The sequence below is a fragment of the Callionymus lyra genome, chromosome 9 (assembly GCF_982586985.1).
Source record: "Callionymus lyra chromosome 9, fCalLyr1.hap1.1, whole genome shotgun sequence".
In the NCBI taxonomy this organism is placed as follows: domain Eukaryota; kingdom Metazoa; phylum Chordata; class Actinopteri; order Syngnathiformes; family Callionymidae; genus Callionymus; species Callionymus lyra.
Genome location: NC_141826.1, coordinates 582,899 through 600,137, shown reverse-complemented (window position 1 = coordinate 600,137; position 17,239 = coordinate 582,899). Strand labels below are relative to the sequence as shown.

General features: G+C 43.4%; 2 protein-coding genes across 3 annotated transcripts in view; both read right to left on the bottom strand.

Moving 5' to 3' along the window:
• The window catches only part of LOC148071395 (uncharacterized), a 30,174-nt gene extending 21,069 nt beyond the window's left edge, over nt 1-9,105 (bottom strand). The window contains exons 1-2 of the mRNA XM_087799646.1: nt 9,016-9,105; nt 7,140-7,283 (exon numbers count right to left, since the gene is read on the bottom strand). Coding sequence (XP_087655772.1) covers nt 7,140-7,283; nt 9,016-9,105 — 234 coding nt within the window. The remainder of the gene's footprint in view (nt 1-7,139; nt 7,284-9,015) is intronic.
• LOC148071394 (uncharacterized) overlaps nt 4,142-17,239 on the bottom strand; it is a 36,852-nt gene continuing 23,754 nt past the window's right edge. For both annotated transcript variants that reach the window (XR_015712864.1, XM_087799516.1), the window contains 2 exons: nt 4,378-4,474; nt 4,142-4,254 (listed from right to left, as the gene is read on the bottom strand). The gene's annotated coding sequence lies outside the window, so the exon portion shown is untranslated. The remainder of the gene's footprint in view (nt 4,255-4,377; nt 4,475-17,239) is intronic.

Below are 17,239 nucleotides of genomic sequence, written 5' to 3'. Positions count from 1 at the left end.
AGAAATGGCTTCTTCCCTCTGGCCATCAGACTACTGAATGAAATATGACTTGAGCTGTGCACTATTTAAAATATTATGTATTTATGCTATTTATAACATATTAGCACTATTTTTAACTTATGTATATTTATACTTTTATATACATTAATTATTATATGCAATATTTAAAACATTAATTATTTATTCTGTTATACTATATTGCATTTTTTTTAAGTTATTTATATTAATACTTTTTATACATAAATTAATTAAGGTGTGTTTTTAACGGTTGCCAAGTAACGGAATTTGGTTGCCAGTTTCACTGCTGTGTTTTCTGTGCAATGACAATAAAAGAAAGTCTACAGTCTAATGATGGGGGGCTGTTGGTGGCTGTGACTCTATGCTTGTGCCCTGTGTGGCATGTGACTGTATGTGTCACTCACTCGCTCGCTCACTCACTCCTTTTACGACTTGAAGATGTCAAGTTTACTAACTGAGATTGTTACCTTCAAATTTAGGAGCTACTGAAGTGAACCTACCTCTATTATTATGTCAGGGTGATAAAAAGCAGCTCATGTACAATATTGATATTGGAGTTAATAGCTTATCCAGTGTAAAAGGCATTTATGCCTTTAACGTTTACTACTTAAGTTGTTTGGGATGAGCATGACATCAACACAAGCTGGATTATAAATGCATTCATTATTGGAGAAAAAAGCCTGAGAACTTCTAGAACAACAGTGAGTGCTCCTACCTCACTTTCTTCTATACACACCGAATTTTACACACAGGTAATATGAGCACCCATGACTCTGCATGTTCATTATGAGACCAGTTCTAGAAGGCCAGGGTTGATATTGAGTCTAGTGTGAACACTTATACTCAAGGCATGACCAAGTTCTTCAGGACTGTTAGTCTTCTGTGACTCTCAGGTCAATGGAACCTGGTCTGTGTGACCTTTGACACTGCTAAAATAACATGCTGGTGGAACGATAATGATAGCCCCTCCCAAACCGGAAGTAGCGCAAATCAAATATTATCCTTCTAGCTTCACATGGTCTCAAATGCCAGCCTCTTGTGGTTAGAGAATTTACCCCTTCCATTTCCAAATGGCCATGTTAAACCACAGAAAGGTCAAATATTTGAATACCAAAATGAACAAAATTTGACATGCTTGATATTGAGTCTATTGTGAACTATCATGCTCATTTTCAGACCCCCAGGGGCCGCAGGGAATAAACAGGAGCCAAAAAACATGTTTTGAATTTTGCTATTTTGCTCTTCTTTGATCTCTGACTCTCAGACCAATAAAACATGTTCTGTGTGATCCCTGACACCTCTAAAATCATTTTCTGGTGGAACTATAATAATAGCCCCTCCCAAACTGGATTTAGCTTCAGAAAGCCCCTAGAGAAACGCCCTTATAAACAATTGTGGATGGATAAAACCTTAAGAACCTCCAAAGGTTTCAGATCATTTAAAACAATAATGGCTGAGTTATGGAGCATCAACTTACAGATTTCTCAAAATTTCCCATTGTGCTACAGGGCACAGGAAGTATAGCAATAGCAATTTAAACCACTACAGTTCAGCTCAAAATGGAGTGTAGAATAACATATTCAAGTATCAGTTCTGTTCAAAGTTCAAACATGTACTGTGGGTCTCACAAAGCTTTTTAGACGTGTTGTCTTTTATTTCATAGTTTGAGTAATTTACTAAATGGCTCTTCAGTTGCTATTTTAAACAATAATGATGGTTCTGTTAAAAAAAACAAAAAAACATTTTAATCAACGTTAGACAAACACAGGAGTCGCAGAAAATCAGGAAAAAGCCTGCACAAATAAAAATGTTTTAAGATGTTTCTTGAAGGAGTCAGTAGATCCATCAAGTGCAAAGAGAGAGGAAGATTGTTCCAAAGCTTAGGAGCAACAGCCTGGAAGGATTTCTCTCCTCTGGTCCTGAACCGTGTGCATCAATAGATCCACAGACCTCAGAGCCAGAGCTTGGGTGTAAGGCTGGATCAGATCACTGATGTAAGGAGTAGCCTGACCATGAATAGCTCTGAAAGTAATTTTAAAATGTATCATGAAATAAATGCTATAATCCTTAAACTCAGATCTATGAGTTACCCCAAATCAATCAAACCAATCTCTGTTTGAAACTGCTTGAAACTTTACTTTTCATTAAAGCCTATAGTAAGGACTGACTCAGGCTCCATTTCACACCTGTAATCACACCGATCTTTATTGTGTGTGTGTCCAATTCCAACAGGGTGGGTGTGAATGCGGTAAACAAGGTTCAATTCAATAGTGAAAATATTGTCTGATGCTTTGCTCCATGATTCTAAGCTTTTCTTAATTATGACTACTTTTTTGATAATTAAAAATGATTGCAGAACAAACATACAGTGATTTGCAAAACCCTAAAAAAAATAGTGGTTTGATTAGACCTCATAAGGCAGCAAGGACCAATCCATCAGCCCAAATTTGCTTAATTATAAGATCACTGTTAACTTACAAAACCATACTGAGTTATTTGCCATACCAATCCTCCACTGCCATGTCCACAATGGCCATTACAATATACCACTCATTCTCATACACTCATATATTCTTGGAGGAAAATACAGGCACAGAAACAAATCGAATGGATTACATGCAATACACCTCCTTCAAGAAACATCTTAAGACATTCTTATTTGTGCAGGCTTTCCCATGACTTTCTGTCTTATGTGTCTTGATCTTTTAAGTATATATTTAACTCTGTATTGTTTGTGATTGTGAAAGTGTGTTGTGACCCTGGTCTAGAAAGTCGCTCTAGAAATAACTAGAACATGAGTAGGCATGCACACTTGCGCCAAGTTCACCATCAGGAGCAATCAGGGTAAAGTGTCTTGCTCAGGGACACAACGACACAAGCTTGTCTGGAGCTGGGATTGAACCTGCAACCCTTTGGACTGCAGGCAACCACTCTACCATCTGAGCTACGTCAGATTACATTGTTGTCTGATACAACGTGTTTTTCCATCACTTTGCTCTTGTTCAGACTGGTTTCAGCAACATCAATGTTTAACCTTCTTTTATATTCCAGCAACTCTAGATTCCTCAAACCTATACAAGAGTTTATCAGTATGGTGATAGGATCTTTCTCCAGGCTAAGGTTCCCCTCATCCAAGTATTGCAGTATGCCGGTTCTTTCTTAGAATTGGGTACATTTACACTATATTTGTACTTGGATTATAGTAGACCTCTAGTAAAAGAGTTTTCTATCAGAAACAAGTTTAATTCCACTTTTTATGACTGCTGTGTTCGGTAGTAATATAATGTCTAATATATTCCATAATATGGCAAAAAATAAAGGTCTGCAAACATAATCATTGGGGATGCAGAGGAATTTCTTTCTCCCATGCTTTCACATCAACTCTAGACTCGGAAGATTCACGACTGGTGAACTCTGAGTGTGTTGACCCCCACCTCATTGCAGTAATCACAATTTAATGCAGCCTTTGTCAGGTTTACTAACCGCTGCTTCCTCAAAAGGCTTTGGCTTTTGCGGATGCAGGAGAGCATCTGGATGATGAATGCGTATGCCACATGAAAATGGGATCAGAGTTCAGGGGATCCCTGATAATGTCATAGGTTACATGCGGGGGAATTTTAATGACAGCGCCTTTTTGAATGCTAATGAAACTGATGACTCTTCTTTCCTTTTCTGCATCACCATTGTGTTTAAATGAGCCTCCCCTCCTTGAATGACCAGCAGCCGCTACTGCAACGCGTCCATCACTTAGCAACCCTTACTAAAACGTTGTTAAAGGTTAAATGGCAACTAATGTGGTGATTTTAGTGTCTTTTAAATTCCAAGATCTCTTTTGTACTCAGTATGTCAGTAAAAAACTTCAATATCCACATCACAAGTGCACATAAAGGTTCTTTGGCAGAAAGACAAAAGTTATTATATCTTTGAAGGAGGATGGTATATTACATTTTACTGTGGACGTCATCTGAGATTAAAGAAAAAAATATTAACCAACTGCTGAAGTGTTTGATGTCAAGCTAGTGTCAAAGCGGGAGTGAGGAGGTGAATTCAAAGAGCTTGAGAGTGTCACAATCCGATCAGGGCAGGAGACCCAGAAGCGGAATCAGAGGATACACCCACGTGGGAGAGTTCAAAAACAGTCTTTAATGAATACAGATTGGTCCACAAAGAGAACAAAAAGAACAGGCACTCGGGATGGGGGCATGGCACGGCTGGAGATCGGGATCTCGACGTCAACTAAACAAAAAGACGAAAGGGACTCATGTGAGCAAATTAAAGCGGTGACAACATCAGGAGATTTCCACAAGATTTTCTAAATTCAGATCAAAGGCGAGTAGCGGGAGCAAAGGAAAAGCCAACCTGGTCTGGAGACACAATACTTTGGCGAGTTCTTCCGGGTAGAGACGCTCCTTATCAATGGGAAGAACCCGTCATTCAATCAACCCCACCTGCGCGCCTGTCAAGACAAAGAAAATCATAAAGACGGAAATACACTACCAAAATAAAACAGGGAGAGCGGAGACATGAGAGAACCCTTATTCCTGTTTCTTTTTTAAAGAAGAGAAAAGCCTGTTGATTTCACTATTTTAAGAATTTATATTATATAAATATTACATATGGAAGGTTAAGTGTATCCTAATTGTGTGTCGTTCCAATACCACCTAAGTAAAAATAATGTTTGTGTAACTCAAATTGATCCATTTTTGCTTAAAGGTTTTTTGTTTTAATCAGTGAGTTTGAGCAGTGAGTCCCGGCCCTAAAGTGGTTACTTTTTAAGCGCTCTAAAGACACAATAAACGGATGAAGATCAGTAGCTCTGACGTGCTGTTGATCTGCTATGGTAGATGCCGGTGTCCACTTTTCACATGCGGTGAAATCTGCTATAATTTTGGCCTACTAGGCCAATTACTAATACAAAACTGCAAAACGTAATCCAGCAGAGTACAAATGCCAGGTTAGGTGTAGAAAAGACAAATAATGTGACATGTCAATAGATCATCAACTGCCTTTTAAAGGCATTACATCTCTTAAATCTAGAATCTCAGCCTTTTTCATGCGGGTTAGGGTTACACCAAGTCAAGAGGTTTTCTGCTTTGAACCCTACGGGATATATATCTATATATATATAGATATATATGTATATGTATATGTATATATGTATCTTTCTATGTGATATCATGATGATTCAGTGTTAGAAATACTTTAATAGTGTTGTTCAATATTGCAGAAAGTCAAAATTTGCAACTTAAAAATGATTTCTGAAAATACACAAACCTCCATACGACAACCTTTTTAACCTAATTATGCTTACATTTACATTATATATAGGTTTGTAACCCATAGCATTACTGTAACTCTTTATTCTTTCACTCTACTTGATTTTAGTGTTCAAAGATCTTCCTCTGCAGCAAAGTTGTCATTATTATTCAAACAATTATAAGTTATTCAAATAAATACTTAGCATTTTTAGAACAATAGAAACATTTAAAATTGGAAACTTTATTTCCCCAAAATACCTAGATAGTCTCTGGACTTGACAAGTTGGTGAAACAATAAGAGTGAAAATGTGGAAAAGGGGCAAACAATCCTGCAATTTTCAAGATTAGTAAGTGATCGTAAAAAGTTCCAGAACTAAATAATGATGATACTTTTGTAATATCACTAGTAAAGCATTTAACTGTGTTATCAATGAACTACACTTGTTAAATGTAATTTTCTGTCAACACTGATGGTCCTGGAGTTCAGGTCGTGACGTCACACAAAAGCCTTTCTTGTTTATTCAGCGTGTTCATATTTTTTGTCGTGATTCTTCTCTAGAAGCTTAATAAGTGGTGTTGAATCTTCTGAAGTGATTTTTCTTCGACAAACATCCGCTCACATCATCACTACAGCAGAGAATCTGCTGTTGTTAGCAGCAGCTGCGTCACAAGCAATGGCGCCTGACGTCAGCATAAATATAGTTTCTGAACTGCTAGGATCGCATCTTTTTCTGACTTTTAGAGAATTTTTTCATTACGCAAAATTGCAAGTTTTTTAATTTTTCTTCTACAATCTTGAAAATCGATCTGCAAATTGTATACTATTGCATCAAGGAACATGGTTTGTCTGTTTTTTGCATTGTGGTCTGCAGCCCTTTTAAGAGTCCCACCCTCCTCATTTGCATTTTTTTCATACAGCTACTTTAACTAGCTAATTTTAACTAGTTAACAGGTGAAGACAAAGAACTCAGAATCTTCGGGCGGAGACTTCTGGGTTAGGACGCAATGACACCGAAGACGCCAAAGGAAAGACACTCAGGGCTAGTGGAGAGAGCACAAAGCTCACTCGCTCTCTTCGTGGTTGTTAGTGCCAGAAGGAGCGACACCTTGAATGACAAGATATCCAGTGGGACTTGGTCAAGAGGCTCTAAGGTCGGGCCTGTGAGAGAGTCCAGTACCAACTGGAGATCCCACTGAGGGCTGGAAGGCCTTGCAGGAGGTTGAAGCCTGCAGGCACCCCGCAAGAAACGTGCCACCAGAGGGTGGGCGCGAGCCGAAGCACCCTCAAACCCGACATGCCTCGTCGCTATGGCTGATGCGAACACTCTCAGTGTCGCCACAGTCCGTCCGCTATCCAGCAAATTTTGCAGGAAAGACAGGACAGCAGAGACCAAACAGGAGCTGGGGTCCAAGGACCTGTCTGCACACCAGCGGGAGAAAATCCCCCACTTTGAGGCATAAAGCCTGCGTGTGGCCCGGGCGTTCTCCAGCGTGTGGAGAACGCCTGGGTCCAAAGTCTCGCTCAGCTCGTCCCGTGCAGGAGCCACACTTTGAGAGGCCGGCCCAGCACCGGGTGCGCTGTCAGAGTCCCCCCTGCGTGACACAGGGCAGCGGGGGCCCAAGGGATGGCCCACTGGTCCCCGACCGCCATGCGCATCAGCTCTGGGAACCAGACTGCCCCCGGGGAGTCTGGCGCTACCAGTTTAACCTCAGCCCCTCCCGCCTCGCCCTCTGAACTAAGGGGAGGAGGAGCCGCGGAGGAGGGAGTCCGGCCGGCCAACTCGAGTGGGCTAAAGCGTCCACGCCTAGTGGGGGGCAATCCGATGCCCTGAGGGAGAACCAGAGAGGACATTTGAAGTTTACCTTGCTGACGAAGACGTCTGCCACCGGGTGACCGAACCGAGACCATATCTCGTTTGCCACTGCCTTGGATGGACCCCATTCATCCTGGACGGCCCCCCTCGACAGTCTGTACACCGGCCTGTTCCAGACCCCGCTGGCATAGGCCTGACCCGAGGTGCCTGTCAGAGAAGCGTCTGTGAACACCTGAGTGTAATGAAGGACGCAACCCAATGGAACTCTCCGTCTGAGGTTGGCTAGAGAGTTCCAAAACTGGATGTCCTGCAAAACTCGTCCGGGAGGCGCGCGTATCCCTCCTCCGTGTTCAACAGTACCCCCAAGTAAACTAACTGTTGAACTGGAGTCAGAGCGCTCTTGCTGAGGTTCACCGTGAACCCCAGGGTGGCAATATGGCTCAACACCTTCTGTGTGTGAGCGTAACTTTCTGCCTCTGACCTGGCAAGGATCACCCAGTCGTCCAGATAGGTCAAGATCCTTACCCCACTCACTCACACACTTGGTGAAGGTCCTGGGTGCCAGAGAGTAGCCAAACGGAAACACACAATTTTCGAGGGCGAAACGCAAGTGCTCTCTTGACTATCGGTATGTGAAAGTACGCGTCGGTCAGGTCGATAGATGTCATCCAATCTCCTGGACTTACACCTGTGAGCAGTTTCTTGACTGTCAACATGCAAAACGGGCGGGTAGCTATGAATTTGTTCAAATAGCTGAGATCCAGAATGGGCCTCCAACCCCCGGTCTTCCAACCCTGTCATCATCTCTGCTGCAGGAACCAGTTCTACGACCTCCTTCTACAGCAGAGTAGACACCTTGTTTCTTAGACAGGATAATTTCTCCTGCTCCGCCACACGAGTCCAGAGAACCCCTGAAAAAGCTGGGGGTTGACGGGCAAATTGGAGCGCATAGCCCCGCCTGATTACTTCCCTCTGCCATTTGGAATGAAGTAAAACCAGGCGACTCCAAGCCGAATAATGTTCTGTCAGAACCGCAGCCCTGACGAACTTTGGGTTGTCCTCCGGCCAGCCCCCGTGAACGTCCAAGAGCAGGTTGTTGACGAAAGGGCATCACACAAGCCGCCTCTCTATCTCTTGAATCAACAGCGCATGTACTCGTGCCGGATTCACTAGAACCCCCACTCTCATACATAAAATCCGGCTCTGTAGGAGAAACGCGCAAGTGCGCGTGAGAAACTTCAGATGCGTGTTGTGCGTGTCCCCTTACCCCCCCCCGGAAGTCTTCCCAGCTCCCTAAGCACTCCTTAGTGTCACTGGAGCTGACAAAACCCGAGATGTGGAGGAATGTGCTTGAGAATTTACCCGGAGCTGATGTGAGTTCAGAACAGGTCGCACGCGCGTCGGCACCGCATCACTCACCGCATCACTCACCGCGTCCAGTACATTCTCAAGCTCCGCTGGCGGTCCTGACCTGCTCATCACTCGTGAGATCCGACCGCCACGCACCTCTCCAGATGATCAACCAGAAGGGGTGAAAGCTCCCTGTCCACGCCTGGTCTCAGAACGGCGAGAAAACTTGCACGTAAAAGCGCCGTGTTGCGTCAGTTCCATGGCGTTTTCTCTTTTCCGCAGCCATATGTGACGTCCTCCACGGTGTTTGTTGACAGTGCTGTGGGGGAAGGAACAACCTCCGGTCAACATAGACATGTCCGGACTAGTTCCACTTACCTCATCAGCTGACAAGCTCTGTCGGGCACGAGCTCTGGTCGACGCGGAAGTAAACACAGCTGACTCAGCCGGTCTCGCGGACATCTGCGCGTCTGTAAACAAAACACATGAAACGTCATACGTTTTCTTTGTTTTATTTCAATAAAAGCCCTTAAAAGAATAGGGGGGAGGAGGGCTCCCCCGAGAAGAAGCCTCGCCGCCTCTGCAACGTCGCCGCCGCTGCTGCTGGTCCCTCGGCCGCCGACTCCGCTGCGGCTGCTGGCTCCCCGGCTCCTGCTGCGGATCATGGCGACGCTCACTCTTCGCCCGCCGCGGCTGTTGCCGTTGTTGTTGGTGTTGCTGGGGTGGCTGGCTCTGGTGACGCTTCCCCCCAGCACCAGATGATGAGGCCGACGAACGGGATCTCCGTCTCAGAGGGCCGAATCTCCGTCGCGCCTCGTCATCACGCCCATGCAGGTGATGGCGGAGCTGCGCTGACTCCTGCTGCTCTGCCTCCTGGCTGGCCACGATGTTACGGAGCTCCGGACAAAACAGAGAATCCTCTGTTATGGGTCCATCCAGGAGTACCCTCCTACCAAGTCTAGCCACAGATGCCGGTGGCCCAGCTGTCCAGCGTCGCGGAGTCTTCCTGCCAGGATCGCATACGCTTGCGACATCCTGAGGAGCGCAGCCACCAAGTCCTTGACTTCCTCCATGTCAGAAGGTCCAAGGTCGTCTCGGTCCACGGTGAGCCTGTCGAGCGCACCGCACAGGAGAGCCATGTTGTTCGCGAGGGAGACGACCTGCGTCCCCCCCAAATAGGTTCTATTGAACAACATCGCCGTCAACCTGTCTTCAGCTCTAGGCAGAGCTACAGGGTACCTGGCCAGAGCCGAGCTCCCAGGTCGAGGTCAGCACATACCGCATCCAAGGGCTCCGGGACACTGCGCCGCCAGTCCACCCCGTCCACACGGCAGTAGGGTCCATAGGCTCCTATGGGAGGCCCCGCAGCCATGGGAGAGGCAGACCCCCGCAGCGCAAAGTCCCAGATTTCGTCCAACTTAGGACAGACAACCCCCGGAACCGCAGACCTGCGCGCCTCATTCTGCCCAACCTTCACTCCGCATGTAAACCGGGGTGGCGCGAGTGGAGGTGCGGGGGGGAGCTCGACATTCGGTTTGCCGCGGCGGTGAATATGCGCGGAAGGACGTCAAGCGGGTAGCGAGGAACCAGCCCGGTTCCCCCGCCCGCTTCGACATCTCCCGGCTCGGATCTGAACAGGGTGCTCGGATCCGCCTCATAACACCGGCGGGCCTCGTACGCCTCCCGTCTCCTTCAGACCTCCACGGGAAGCACACGGCAGGCCCCACAATCCGCAATCGCGTGATCCCGGCCTAGGCAGACAAAACAGAAAACATGTGTGTCCTCCCTCCCCAGGGGGGTGTCACATGTCAGGCACAATGCTTTGTCCACATCGATGCTCATGCTTACATTTGCTATGCTGATTCAGGAGCTTTCTCGCTGAGTTGTAAAGGAGGAAGTGCGGCGGGTGTTTCCCGCCTTTATAGGAAGTGGACTGCCCTCTGCTGGGTGGCGAGTTCATTAAGCTTTCTCAGAGACGAGGTGGTGCCTCGGGGTAAACCAATAGCGAAGTTGTTAGAGGGCGGAACACCAATATGACGTAGAACCAATACAGCCCAACATAATTCTGTATCCTACTTTTGTGCAATAGGCCTCTGTTCTAATTGACACATTCATGAGCATTCGTATTTAATACTACCAAGCAAGCAAATGTTTAGGTCCTTTCTGGTCGATCCGACAAGTCAAGTATCTTTAATTGTATGTGGTTGTGTCAGAGATATTGTGTTTTTTGGAATAACTATGTTCTATCACAATTACAAAAACAGAATAACTGTCTTAAAGGCGAAGTGTCACAGCCACATATATTTCTATTGCAAAGTAATTCTATCATTTTTTTACCTGATCAGAAAGTTAATGTAAATTTTGTTCATTTCAATTTTAATAAATACATTGGGATCCTCTTGTTCTTTCAAAAGCTAGGTTATAAGGGAAATTAAATTACATTTAAAATGTATTTCAGTCGGGGGCGTGGTTTGGCCAGCAATGGAGTAGGACGTGTTTGAGAAGGCTCCCGAAATCTTTCAGTAAAACTTTAAATTTAATTACATTAGCGCTGAAGAAATCGACTTAAACCAGCACTTTAAACCCGTTGGCTAAAGTCTACTGTGGGGGAAATTGAGGTTTCTCTCTCTGGCTGCTCCGACGACATCACTCAACTTAAAGCCACAGTTAAGCGTCTTGAGACGGTTGTGACGACACTGGAGAACAAGTGTGAGGACCTGGAGGCGAGATCACGGCGTAACAACGTGCGCATCCTGGGCGTTTCGGAGGGACCCGACAGCTGTTCTACATCCGTGGTGTCCAGCATGCTGAAGGAGGCGTTCGGTTTGGAGGCGATGCCGGAGCTCGACCGGTCCCATCGCACACTACGACCGAAACCGAATCCCGGGGATCGTCCACGTCCCATCGTCGTCAGGTTCCACTACCACAGAGACTGTGCTGACATCTTGTGCCGGGCCAGGGAGAGAGGACGCATCAGGTTTGGAGACAATAACTTGTTGATCTTTCCTGACTACACCGCAAAGGTAGCCCGAGCCAGGGCTGCATTCAACGAGGTACGTCAACAACTACGGGCTCTGGATGGAGTTCGGTATGGTCTGTTGTACCCTGCCCGCCTACGGGTCACACATAACGGGACTGAGAGGGAGTTCACATCAGCCGATGAAGCAGCAAAATACGTCAAAACATTGAGTGAGAAGTGATGGTGTCTGTGCTGCTGCATAACTAAGGTTTCTGTTCCTTGACAGCTTGAAAAGCTGTAAATGGTTTAATGTTATACATTAAGTTTTTATAAGATTTCTATTTTGAAACATTTCATTTTTACATTTTACTTGTTATATTGTTCTTTGCACTTGCAAATATGGTTCTGTATCTTAATATGATTTACAAGTATCTTTCGGATAATAACAATTTGTATTTTAATTGTTTCTTCATCTGCGCTCTATTAGGATGTGGCCAGATTTCGGGGGCCACTCATTTGAGGTAGTTGCGTTAACTTTTTTTTTTTTGTGGGTTGGTAAACTAACTCCCTGTCGTTTATTATGAACGACTTTTCTTACTTAGTGGGTTTTACACGGCCGTCACTCCAGTGTTTTGTTTTTGGAGGGGACTTTGCGTGTTGTTCGGGTTTGTGGGTTTTTTCTTTTAACTTTTATTGTTTTTCTTATTCACTTGTTTTTGGTGGTTTTCGGGGAAAAGGGGAAGGGACTCTCCTCGGCTCATCGTCACCGACTCACTTATTAATGTACACAGCATTTGCTTATGAGTAACACAAATCACTTCTCAGGGAGGCCGCTGAATATTAAAGGAACGGGAGAGCCCATCAAACGATCCAAGGTTTTCACTCATTTGAAAAAAAATAATTGTGACATAGTGTTCTTGCAGGAGACGCATCTGAGAATTAAAGATCACTATAGACTGCGGAACCCCTGGGTGAGTCAAATATTCCACTCAAATTTTAACTCAAAAGCTAGAGGGGTCGCCATTCTTGTCAACAAGAGAACACAGTTTACAGCCACAAAGGTAATAGCGGACATAGATGGCAGGTATGTTATCGTTGCTGGTACCCTCATGCAAACCAAAGTTCTCTTGGTAAACATCTATGCTCCTAATTTTGACGATGCCACATTTGCAGGGAAATTACTTAGTGGTCTTCCTTTCCTAGACTCTCACTTTGTAATCTTGGGTGGGGATTTTAATTGAGTCCAGGAAAATACACTAGATCGTTCTAGCTCTAAAAAACAGACGCAGTCATCAATGTCAAAATTTTTTATGGATTTTGCTATTCGGAGTGGTCTGGTTGATCCTTGGAGACACAGGAATCCTTCCTCCAAGAAGTTCTATTTCTTTTCCCCAGTCCACCATTCATATTCAAGAATAGATTACTTTTTAATAGATGAGACTTTGAACCCTCTCTTATCCAATTCGGATTACTTAAGTATTGTTATCTCTGATCACGCTCCAGTGATCTTTGATATAAATTTGTCCACTCACAGGCACAATCGACCACCCTGGAGGTTTGATTCACTTCTACTGGCAGATCTGGACTTCTGTAAATTTATTTATAAATCAATAGATGACTTTTTGGACATAAATCGTAAAGACTGCTCCTCTCATAGTTTACTATGGGAGACATTAAAATGTTACCTCAGAGGCCAAATAATTTCTTATTCGTCCCATACAAAAAAAAATTAAATGCTAGACTCTCACAAATTGTTGCTGACATAAGTAATCTGGATGAAAAATATTCTGAAAATCCAACTCCAGAGTTGTTCAAACGGAGGCTCGACTTGCAGGCAGAGTTCGATCTGATATCTACCAAAGATGCAGAACGCTTACTTCTCCGTAGTCGCGGCACTTATTACGAACATGGGGAAAAACCATCCAGATTATTGGCTCATCAACTCCGCAGGCGAGCAACCTCTCGTCATATCATGGAAATAAGAAACAAAAATAACTCATTGACAGACGACCCCATCGACATTAACAATATTTTTAAAACCTTCTATTCGGATTTATATAGATCAAATTTTCCGGAGGATGATCATGTAATGAGAGACTTCCTGGACAAAGTGTGCTTCCCACTAATTGAAGAAACTCAACGGGAAAAACTAGATGCAGCCTTGACCCTAGAAGAAATCATACAATCAATTAGAAATATGCAATCAAACAAAGCCCCTGGACCTGATTGGCACGTTGCCTCCAACGTTTACCCAGGCACAAATTGTAATACTACCCAAGAAAGACAGAGACTCGAGCTTGTGCGGCTCTTACACACCGCTCTCTCTACTAAATTCTGATGTCAAAGTATTAGCAAAGATCCTCGCTACTAGATTAGAGAAAGTCATGCCTACCATAATATCCGAAGAGCAAAATGGTTTCATAAAAGGACGTCAGGTATTCTTCAATACCCGCACTTTATTTAATATCATTTACTCTGATCAGACTGAGGCTCAACCAGAGATTGCAATATCGTTGGATGCCGAGAAGGCCTTCGATAGAGTAGAGTGGAAATACCTTTTTTCCGTTTTAGAAAAATTCAAATTTGGGGACGTATTCATTTCCTGGATACGTCTTTTGTATTCTTCGCCTCTTGCCAGTGTAATCACAAATTATATCAAGTCTAATCATTTTGGTCTAGAACGTGGAACTCACCAAGTTTGCCCACTCTCTCCGTCACTTTTCGCTCTATCCATCGAGCCGCTATCTATTGCACTGAGGTCTGAAAGAGGGTTTCAAGGTATCATACGCAATGGAAAAGAACACAAACTCTCTCTTTATGCTGACGACTTGCTTCTCTATGTTGAAACCCTGCTGTTGGTGTGCCTGTGATTTTGAACTTTCTGGACAAATTTGGTAAATGTTCAGGTTACAAATTAAATCTCGATAAAAGTGTTTGTTTCCCTATTAATGGCTCAGCACAACAAATGCAATTGCCCAATTTCCCGTTTAAATTTAATCTGACTGGCTTCAAGTACTTGGGGGTCAATGTTACTTCAACTATATCTAAACTAGTTTCAGCAAATTCTACCCCTTTAATCTCAGAGATGAAATCTGACATCCGTAGGTGGTCAAGTCTTCCCCTTTCATTAATTGGTAGAATCAATGTGGTCAAAATGAATATTCTTCCTAAATTATTGTATTTGTTTTCAAGTTCTGCCATGCTTTCTGCCCAAGTACTTCTTTAACACTATTGATAAGATAATAACTTATTTTTTATGGTCTGGAAAAACGCTGTGGATCAAAAAGGCAATTCTTCAAAATTGCAAATTTGATGGCGGTCTATCTCTACCAAATTTTCAAGCTTACTACTGGGCCTCTCACATTCAAAAAATTGGCTTCTATGTGGCGTCGTCAAAATTTTCTTGGTGTGATATGGAGCTGGCGTCTTGTCGGAGAACCTCTATGACAGCTCTGTTGTATTCTTCACTTCCCTTAAAACTTTCAGAATTTACAAATAATCCAGTTGTTCACAACACAATTACAATTTGGCTTCAATTCAGGCGTCACATTAAGTTTAGAGATGTTTCTCCTTTTACACCCGTGAGCCTTAACCATGCGTTTCCTCCTTCTGTGTTAGACTCTTCATTCGCTACCTGGCAGGATAGAGGTATTAAACATATAAAATATTTGTACATAAATGACATTTTTCCTGATTTGAATGAGCTTTCTACATTATATGAGCTACCGGCTTCACACTTCTTCAGATATTTGCAGATCCGAAGTTTTGTTTCCAAAACTTTTTCATACTTTCCCTGACTGCCTCCCAATCAACCCTGGGAAGAGTTTCTTACAATTAATCACCAGCAGAGGGGGTCAACCTCTAAATTATATGCCTCTATCCTGTCAATCAGCACAGAAGATACAAGAACAAGGGAGCGATGGGAGGAGGAGCTGGGGATGCGCATCACTGAGGATTACTGGGAGAGGGCATTACGTATGGTTGGGTCCTCTATCTCGTGTGTTCGACTTGGACTGATCCAATTCAAAGTTCTGTTCAGAGTTCATTACTCAAAGTCCAAACTGTCGAGGATCTACGACACCATTACTGATGTATGTGACAGATGTCAGAGCTCTCCATGCAACCTCTCACACATGTTTTTCTTATGCCCAAAAATTCAGATGTTTTGGTCCAGACATTTTTCAATCATGAGCACAGTGCTTGGCGTGCAGTTGAAACTTTGTCCATATATTGCTCTCTTTGGTACACCTAACATCACCAGTGGACTGAGCACCGCACAGAGAGAAATGGTTGCATTTACTTCACTGCTTGCCAGACGCTGCATCCTCCAGAGCTGGAAATCATCTGATGCTCCACCAATACCAAAATGGCTGAGAGAAACAATGTACTATATTAAATTGGAAAAAATCAAATACACATTAAGAGGCACTACAGAGTTATTCTATGTCAAATGGAAACCTTTCATCAAATATTTTACTGAACTTCAGGCACTGCCTGACTGAGAAGAAACTATATTTTTACGTGTCATTCCATCGGTACTGTGAGATGAGCCGGGGAGGGGTGGGGAGGGAGGGGAGCACACGGGTATTCATATTAAATTCACATTGAATTCAAATGCTCAAACCTTTTAGATGTATACACTGCATTTCAAAAGAGAAAAATGTATTATTATTTAGTATTAGTATTTGTAGTTAATGTATTACTTTACTTTATTTATTTTTATTTATTATTTTCATTTCTATTTTATTTTCTGATTGGGGGGAAAAGAAACGAAAATCTGTTTTTCTGAATTTTCCTTGTCTGTTAAAAAAACAAAAAAGTATATTACATGTGTGAAAATGTATACACTGTTGAATATGTCACAATAAACATATTTGGGAAAAAAAAAAAAAAATGTATTTCAGTCTACCTATATCAGAGGTAGGCAACCCGGTCCTTAAACTGTGCATACTTGAACTTTTTGGAAAAAAACCTGTACCCACTGCGGCTCTTTGAGGACCAGGTTGCCCACCCCTGCTTAAGATTATTTTCAGGTAATCATATCGCAATTGATAGGGGTGCTGTGTGTGCTGCTTAGGTGTGTATTAGTAGGTCTTGGATCCCGGAGAAACTCTCTCTTTTTGTTGCACAACTGTTGTACAACCTGATGACAATAACAATGATTTGATTTCATTTAGAGCCCCAAACTCTTTTTCTGCCTATTTACATTTTTAATTCACCTCCACTGGTGTAAACTCACAACCATTGTCTCCTGATTGCTGCCTTCGATGTACCCTGGCACCGTTGTCCAAATTTATTGAGCAGTGTGTAGTGAATGATCATTATGTCACAGGAACATCTAACAGACTGTAGTCTATTTCCCTATCGCAATGATTCATATAAAACATAAAAAAGGTTTTAATATAGCCCTGCAAAAACTCCCAAAGTGAATTTTCACTTTAACCATTTCCCCATTACATGTGTTTGACAGCAGTAGACGACACAATTTAACTATCTTAAATATGGATGCAGGAATGGCGGACCCTGTCTTAAGACGTATTCCAAGACGATGCACTGCGATAGAACAAGCATATCGCCAAGGATCTGCAGGTCTAAGCGAGATACAGGCCATCAATGTTTCAATCGCAAATGTGCAGAGAATCCAGGGTATTGTTAGTCCTGAGTCTGTTCAAGACATTGTTGATAGTCTCACCAACCTGAGAGCAGTTATTATGGGGTCCACAGCTCTACGCTGTAGTCACCATGTGTCCCATCCGTTGCATACAGGTAGGCGTAAATCAAAGTCCAATTGCACACTATTTCTGATTATCGATATCACGATTATTTATTCGTCAATGCCG